This window comes from Carassius carassius, chromosome 23 (assembly GCF_963082965.1).
Source record: "Carassius carassius chromosome 23, fCarCar2.1, whole genome shotgun sequence".
Lineage (NCBI taxonomy): Eukaryota > Metazoa > Chordata > Actinopteri > Cypriniformes > Cyprinidae > Carassius > Carassius carassius.
In genome coordinates this window covers 13,764,024-13,772,707 of record NC_081777.1, presented here as the reverse complement: position 1 = coordinate 13,772,707, position 8,684 = coordinate 13,764,024, and the positions used below count along the sequence as shown (strand labels likewise).

At 36.4% G+C, this 8,684-nt stretch overlaps 1 protein-coding gene across 1 annotated transcript; it reads right to left on the bottom strand.

Moving 5' to 3' along the window:
• Positions 1 to 3,292, bottom strand: LOC132101352 (extracellular calcium-sensing receptor). The gene is made up of 6 exons (XM_059506244.1): positions 3,078 to 3,292; positions 2,665 to 2,956; positions 1,719 to 2,510; positions 1,365 to 1,592; positions 1,082 to 1,205; positions 1 to 908 (listed from the first exon to the last, which is right to left on the bottom strand). Exons 1-6 carry the CDS (start codon positions 3,290 to 3,292, stop codon positions 1 to 3), a joined length of 2,559 nt encoding a protein of 852 aa, XP_059362227.1.
• Positions 3,293 to 8,684: the final 5,392 nt, after the last annotated feature.

The following is an 8,684-nucleotide window of genomic DNA, read 5'->3' as shown; positions in this document are numbered from 1 at the left end:
TTAGTTTGATGCTATTTTGCCCATCATATGCTTTTTGGAATTTGTATCCGGTTTAAATAAAATCACATAGCATTTCGGAAGAAAAATGCAGAAAAGTAAACCAAAGCTTGAAGCTAAAATAGCAAATATCTCTACTGCCACGGTAAACTTCCCAGGAGAGCTTACATAAGCTGGAATAAAAGCAATCCACACAGCACAGAAAATGAGCATACTGAATGTTATGAATTTGGCTTCATTGAACTTATCAGGCAATTTACGGGCCAGGAAAGCCAAAATGAAACACAAAAGAGCAAGAAATCCTATGTAACCCAGAACAGCACAGAAACCTATAGGTGAACCCACATCACACTCTAATATAATATTTTCCTTGAAGTAATTTAGATTTTTAAATGGAAAGGGTGGAGATATTGTTAACCAAAGCACACAAATAAGCACTTGTATAAGAGTGAATCCAAGCACACTGAATCTCTGTTGAGGAGGCCCAAACCATTTCATGACATTACTTCCTGGAATTGTAGCCCTGAAGGCCATTAAAACCACAACTGTTTTCCCAAGAACACATGAGATACAGAGGACGAAAGTGATCCCAAACGCTGTGTGACGCAACATACAGGACCACTCAGTGGGCCGACCAATGAAAGTAAGTGAACAGAGAAAACACAACATCAGTGAAAACAGAAGCAGGAAGCTCAGTTCTGAGTTGTTGGCTTTCACTATTGGGGTGTTTTTATATTTGAAGAATATGAAAGCAATTATAATTGTAATAAATGTACCAACAATAGAAATCATTGTAAGCAAGATTCCCATGATTTCCTCAAAAGACAAAAATTCGGTCTCCTTCTCAACACATCCATCCTTTTGCAGATTTGACCAGAAATATTGATGGCACTGCAGACATGTTACAGAATCTGTATGAAGTGCAATAAATAAAGTAATAATAATAATAATAATAATAATAATTGACACATTTAACATGTTTAATGTGAAATTGTTACATTAAACGTAGCTTTGCCTAGTTGATGCTACATTTACTCAGTTATATATTTATCTATTTACTTATTTATCCGTGCATGTATTTTACCTGTAGTGTTACTGATTTCTCCCTCTGTGCATGGGATACAGTCATAACAACATATAGGCTTTCCTTTCTTCACAGCCTTCCTACTGCCAGGGGGGCAGCTCTCACTGCACACAGACACTGGTACCTGTGACAAATATTTCAGCTTTATACACTGTTTAACATATTATTGTATCTATACAAGTTCATCATCATACACAGCTGACTTTTTATTATTATTATTTATTATTTATTTTATTTTGTTTTATTTTTATTTTATGCAATTTAAATTGTCTTTTATCCTCACTTTTGTTACATTATTTGCCCATACAATTGAATCCATATTCACTGCCAAACGTTCTTTCATGAGTAGCGTGGCGTCGTACAGCCCAACAGTGACAAATTCATCATGTTTTTTTTTACTTGGTTGCCAGTTTATTACTTCATATTTTGCCACTGCTTCACCATTCTCATCAAAGTAAACCTCCTCACCATCCTTGGTTTTGAAACGCACCTTTCGTAGGTGTGTCAGAAACTGGGGATGTGGGTGGGATGGGGGCAGGAGGGAGAAACAGAATTTTAAAAATGTAAATCAGTCATTGACCAAAATGTTTAACTCAATTAATTATATGAGCTCAGTCTAAAATTAGAGTTAACGCACTGTTAAAGGATCAAGCTGTTTCGTTGAGGCACATTTTTCCTTGCAGCCCAGAAGATTATGAAGTGTATGAGCAACAGCATACACTCCTTTGTACACATTGCTGAAAATGGGCATGAGTGACATATCTGTAAAAGTGTTTTGCATCTGGAACAATTCCTCCTTGCCTGTACATGGAGTTGTGAACACTGAATCATTCTTAGTTGAGTATTTACACTGAAACAGTTCTTCCCAGAGCTCAGTAAAAATGGCACTTCCTGAAGACTTAAGTGGCTTGATGTCTAGAATAAATTCCTTTAGACCTGTCACTTGTGTTTTGGGTATAGCCAAGCCAACTGCTCCTTGTAGAATGTGATGCTTATCCATACTGGCAATGACTGAATCAGAGATCCAACCCTCAGTACCAACCCACTGGTATCCAGAAATATTGTATTCAACAAATTTATGCAGCAGAACCTCCAAGTCCCAGTGCACAAGAAATCCCACAATCACTCGTGAAGTAGAGCTTTTAATCTGCTCAATTATCCTTATTACTTTATCTTCAGGGTAGGTTCTGAAAAATGGGAGAGAATATTCCAAACAGATACCCATCTGTTCTGCCATCTTTGTGAAAGTGGCCATTCCATTATTACCATAATCATCATCCGTTCTTATAGCTCCCACCCAGGTCCAGCCAAAGTGCTTAACCAGTTCTGCCAGTGCTCTGCTCTGGTAGTAATCACTCGTAATAGTTCGAAGAAATGAAGGGTATTTGGTTTTATCACTGAGACACTCACAGGTGGCATAATGGCTGATCTAAGAGACAATTAGTGTTTTATCATATTTTAAGTAATCATGAGTGGCTTACACTTTTAAATGAAATTATTATATGTTATTATAAACAATATTTTGATCATAACTTGACTGTACAGTCATATTGGAACTAGTTTTTAAAAATAATAATTACTACCATTGGAAGTTTAAATGGTCCAATAGTTTTTGCCATCGCCATGCATGCTGATGAGGTTGTGTCTCCTAGTATGGTTTGTACATATGCTTGCTTTGTGCATGGTCCTGCTGAGGAAGTGTTTTCATTTCCATTGGCAAGAGCCATAGTCACTCTAATAGCCATTGCCATCGAACCGCATGTGTCATAGATCTTGTAGCCTAGTGAGACTCCGGGTAACAAGGTGGAACTGTTATTGATTTCCTCCACAGCGAAGAGCATGGACTGCACATACTGGAAGTCTCTATAATTAAGACTTGGTTAAAAAAAAAAATAATAATAATAATAATTCAAGTGAAACTTAAAATTATATTTTACTGAAACTGTTAGTTATGTCTACATACATTTTGATATATTCTGATTCAGATGTTGCCTACCTGATGCAATTCAGTGGAGGTGGTGTAACAGAATAAGTTATTTGTCTGATCTTCCAGCTGCTATGGAATGAGAAAACACCTCCAATTATGATGTCTCCATCTTTCCACAACTGAGGGTATACAGGCTGTCCTTGCAGAGTACAGGCAGTTTCATTAGCTCTGGTAAAAGTAATGATGGTCATTACTATGTGCATGAGTGCAAAGAATGGCTCCATCCACCCATTGAATATATGCTACTCAGAGACGTACCCAGTATGATATTGTAATAGGCAGAACAGAAAGGATTTTGTGATATTTATAGCAATGAAAGGTACTAAACCTCTATGGGAAAATTACAGAGTTGAATTCTCCTAAAGGATCTTGAAGGGAATGACTATGTAAATTACAAGCAATGGTAGACTTTACATTATGTGAAATGATTTTAACAGTATAAATAAGATTTACATAAGGTCATTGTTCCATTAATGATATGGTCTTAGATATCGTTCACATCTCAGCAATTTTATTTGACAAAAATTGGTGGTTCTGTTTATATGCATTTACAAAATGACATCAAAATCTCTCAGCTGTATTCCCTGAACTAAACTATTTTCCCTCGTGTGTTAGGGTTAACCCTAATCCTAATACTGTCGCAGATCTGAGTTCAGATGCTTTATTAGTCAAGAGCCAAATAAACAGTTTGACAAATGAAGAGTAATTTAATAGGGCTGCAAAATTTCCAAACTGGCAGTTACTAAACAGATAACCACTGAATGGGTTAACCCTTTGACTTTCACCCCTAAAAGAATCTAATGAAAAAAAAAAAGACATTTATGTTTTATATAAAACTATTTTTATATAAAGCTGGCAGGCCATGGTAAATCTTGATTTAAATTCAGAAAACCAGAGAAGAGGTACAGTATATGACTCGTCCATAGACAGCAATTTAACCACCAATTTCAAGGTCCAGTGAGGTAAAAAAAGACATTGTTAAGATAGTCCACGTGTCTGCAGTGGTTCAATCTTAATGTTATGAAGTGATGAGAATACTTTTCTGTGTGCAAAAAAAAAAAAAAAAAAAACACTTCATTAAGCAATATCTTATTTTCTGTTTCATTCTCATGGTCTACATCAGAACGCCAACTATAGAGGAGTCAGATACCAATCACAGGATACCTGTGCTCTGAAGATGAACAAAGGTCTTATAGGTTTGGAACAACATAAAGGTGAATAATTATTAATGACAGAATTAAAATGTTTTGGTGAACTAACCCTTTAAGAACCAGAATCTAAAGTAATATTATGGTATATTTAATACTTCTTGAGTTACAGGCATGCAAACTTAGGGTAAAAACAAGTGCTTTCTCCCATTGCTGTCATCGTTGCCATGCAATGAAACAAAGATTTCAAAGAAGTCAGTAGATTTTACTAATAGATGAATCTCTGTGTGAAGATAAAATTATGCTGCTGCCACCTTTCTAATGTCATTTTACCCCCTTGTTATTTGGCTCTAAATCTCAGATGAAAATGTTACTTTTTACCCTCGTCTACAAAATAGTTCATTACTCAGTCTATAAACATTTATTACATTTTATATTTTGGCTTTTCGGATGTAAAAATGTAAAATGTCAAAAAAAAAAAAGAAAATAACCCATCACTACGGATTAGACCCTTAATAACCGATCACTATAGATTATACCCTTCTTCCTCTGCTGGGATCGTTTATAGCCCTTTGAAGCTGCATTTAAACTGTATTTTGCAAGTTGAAACTCACAGGCACCATAGAAGCCCATTATGGAGAACATTCTGATAAGTTTTCCTAAAAAAAAAAAAAATTATAATTATAATTATAATTTATTTAAGACTGGAGAAAGAAAGACAGGAACAAGTGGGTGAGTACATTATCTGTACATTTTTCTTCTGAAAGTGAACTTCTACTTAAAAAAAAAAAAAAAAAAAAAAAGTTTAAAATAATATTCTATAAGAAATACTAGTCTAACATAGAGTAAAACATTCTCAAACTTATTTAAGTAAACAGTAATAAAATAAGAACAAAGGATGTAATTAAAAGCTATAGGACAAAAAAAAATAAAATAAAATAAAAAAAAAACTAAGAACAAATTAAATGTAATAAAAAAGAATTCACACAATGAATTGTAAACACAATGGAGACAATAGTTCAAAATGTTGTTTATCGCCCACTTCTACTCTGATCAGCAGTTCATGAACCTGACTGAGCCTAGTTATTTTAATATTAAGTATAATTGTATCTCTTAAAACTCACCTTTGATCACCAAAATTAGATATTTATTTATTTATTTTTTTTCTGTATAAAAAGTTTCTTCATGCCTTAAAATACCTTGAATGTAACTCTACACCTTGACTGGTTACAAAATAGTTTGAGACGTAAGAATAGTGCAGATTTCAAACCACACTGTTGAGTTCACTGGAGTTTAAAAGTAGAAAATTCTCAACAGTAGTGTTGACATGAATTTCCACATTGTTTGTCTTAAAGCATATACAAACCCGATTCCAAAAAAGTTGGGACACTGTACAAAGTGTGAATAAAAACAGAATGCAATGATGTGGAAGTTTCAAATTTCAATATTTTATTCAGAATACAACATAGATTACATTTCAAATGTTTAAACTGAGAAAATGTATCTTTTTAAGGAAAAATAAGATGATTTTAAATTTCATGGCATCAACACATCTCAAAAAAGTTGGGACAAGGCCATGTTTATCACTGTGTGGCATCCCCTCTTCTTTTTATAACAGTCTGAAAAACGTCTGGGGACTGAGGAGACAATTTCCTCAAGTTTAGGAATAGGAATGTTGTCCCATTCTTGTCTAGTACAGGCTTCTAGTTGCTCAACTGACTTAGGTCTTCTTTGTCACATCTTCCTCTTTATGATGCACCAAATGTTTTCTATGGGTGAAAGATCTGGACTGCAGGCTGGCCATTTCAGTCCCCGGATCCTTCTTCTACTCAGCCATGATGTTGTAATTGTGATCTGGCATTGACATGTTAGAAAATGCAAGGTCTTCCCTGAAAAAGACGACGTCTGGATGGGAGCATATGTTGTTCTAGAACTTGGATATACCTTTCATCAATGATGGTGCCTTTCCAGATGTGTAAGCTGCCCATGTCACACGCACTCATGCAACCCCATACCATCAGAGATGCAGGCTTCTGAACTGAGCACTGATAACAACTTGGGTTGTCCTTGTCATCTTTAGAACGGATGACATTGCATCCAAGTTTTCCAAAAAGAACTTCAAATTTTAATTCATCTGACCACAGAACAGTTTTCCACTTTGCCACAGTCCATTATAAATGTGCCTTGGCCCAGAGAAAACGCCTGCGCTTCTGGATCATGTTTAGATATGGCTTCTTTTTTGCCCTATAGAGTTTTAGCCGGCAGCGGCGAATGGCACGGTGGATTGTGTTCACCGACAATGTTTTCTGGAAGTATTCCTGAGCCCATGTTGTGATTTCCATTACAGTAGCATTCCTGTATGTGATGCAGTGCCGTCTAAGAGCCCGAAGATCACGGGCATCCAGTATGGTTTTCCGGCCTTGACCGTTACGCACAGAGATTGTTCCAGATTCTCTGAATCTTTGAATGATATTATGGACTGTAGATGATGATAGCTTTAAACGCTTGAAAATTTTTCTCTGAAAACTCCTTTCTGATATTGCTCCACTATTTTTCGCCGCAGTATTGGGGGAATTGGTGATCCTCTGCCCATCTTGACTTCTGAGAGACACTGCCACTCTGAGAGGCTCTTTTTATACCCAATCATGTTGCCAAATGACCTAATAAGCTGCAAATTGGTCCTCCAGCTGTTCCTTATATGTACATGTAACTTTTCCGGCCTCTTATTGCTACCTGTCCCAACTTTTTTGGAATGTGTACATAGCTCTCATGAAATCCAAAATGAGTCAATATTGGGCATGACATTTCAATATTTCTCACATCCAACATTTGATATGTTATATATATTCTATTGTGAATAAAATATAAGTTTATGAGATTTGTAAATTATTCCATTCATTTTTTGCTCACAATTTGTACAGTGTCCCAACTTTTTTGGAATCAGGTTTGTATTAAAAAACACCACACAAGACACCGCAGGTGCCTTGACCAAATCAACCGTTTTACACATTTGTCAGAAACACCAGAAAACAGTTTGTCAGTTATATCTTAATTTTCTGTTTGAGCATGCCTTTTCATTCACAAATTATATGTGTATCATTGGTAAAACATGTAATCACTTAAAACCAGCTTGTAAACAATTTCACAGTAATGAGTAAAGGAAACCACTTATGGTGGTAAAAATGAATATGAAAACAGGCAATTTATAATATTAAAATATTGAAAAGTATTTAATCAATTTATCAATTTTATTTTACAATAGATTCTGACTTGCGTGCAGCACTGATTCTGCTGCCCCACCTCTTTAAAGAGAAAGTTGAGAGCTTAATCACACTTGGAGAGGTATGGAACTATTTGTTAAACTCTCACTTTGTAATACTCTGATAAATGTCTTTTTCTTGTATTTGTTGAATACACTCTGATAAATGTTCTTATAGATGTTGCATTGTTTTAGATGTTTAACATTTTCTTTTCTTTTCACAGTGTGATGCTAATACTCCATAACCAACCATACAGTTGGTAGAAACTGACTGGAAAATGGCTTTCTCCAATAGGGGGTTCAGGGTTCAAGTCCTTGTCAAAGTGGATGGTGTGGAGGTGTGCAGGGGTGTAGGAGTTGAAGAAGGGATAACTGCAGCCTTCAGTGTTTACTATGTTTTCAACTTGGCTTATCCACCCTACACGAAGAATACACTGACCTTCCTGCAGCATGCCATAGCAAAGATTACTGAGGTGGGTGGCAAGACCCTTCCAATAAATGTCAACCGAATAATTAATAATATGTGCTAAAAGTGCGGAGCCCCGCACTTCCCCTTTAGAGAAAAAAATAATAATCTGTGGCAACGGTTTTGTAATCCGTCCCCTCAGTTTATAAACCATACTCACGAATTCATAAACTGTTCCCTCGGTTTAACATATCGTGCCCACAGATTAACAAACCGTGAGCTCAGATTTTGTAAACTGTACCCTCGGTTTTTGAATCCGTACCCACGAATTCATAATCCGTGCAAACGCTTTCACAATCTGTTGTCACGCTGTCTGGTCTCTGTTTCCCTGGGCCTCCACTAGTGGTCTCACTTCCCCATAGGCACCTCACCGCAGGCACTACAATTCCCACAAAGCCTTGTCCCTTCATCATAGTAATTGCACTCCTGTTAATTGCACTCAGGTGTCTTCACTTGATAGTCATTACCCTGCCTATATTAACCGGTCTTTTTCTGTTTGTTTTCATGGAGTCCTTTCTTTCCATCACCCAGTTTCCTCGCCTTCCGAGTTCTAATTCCTGTTCCTTTCCCTGTTTGTTTGTTTGTTCTGGATGGATTTTTGGTTTTGACCCTCTGCTTGTTGGATTCTGAAAATGGATTACCCATTAAACTTACACTGCGTTTGGATCTCTCGTCTCCTGTGTTTCCCTGGGTTCCCGAACGTAACAGAAGGACTCCATCATGTCGAGATCCAGCGGTGTGGG

Coding starts and splice junctions, on each gene's coding strand:
- LOC132101352 (XM_059506244.1), bottom strand. CDS start 3,292: ATGGAGCCATTCTTTGCACTCATGCACATAGTAATGACCATCATTACT. Junction 2,511..2,664: donor GACCATTTAAACTTCCAATG/GTAGTAATTATT, acceptor ATTGTCTCTTAG/ATCAGCCATTATGCCACCTG. Junction 1,593..1,718: donor AACAGCTTGATCCTTTAACA/GTGCGTTAACTC, acceptor CCACATCCCCAG/TTTCTGACACACCTACGAAA.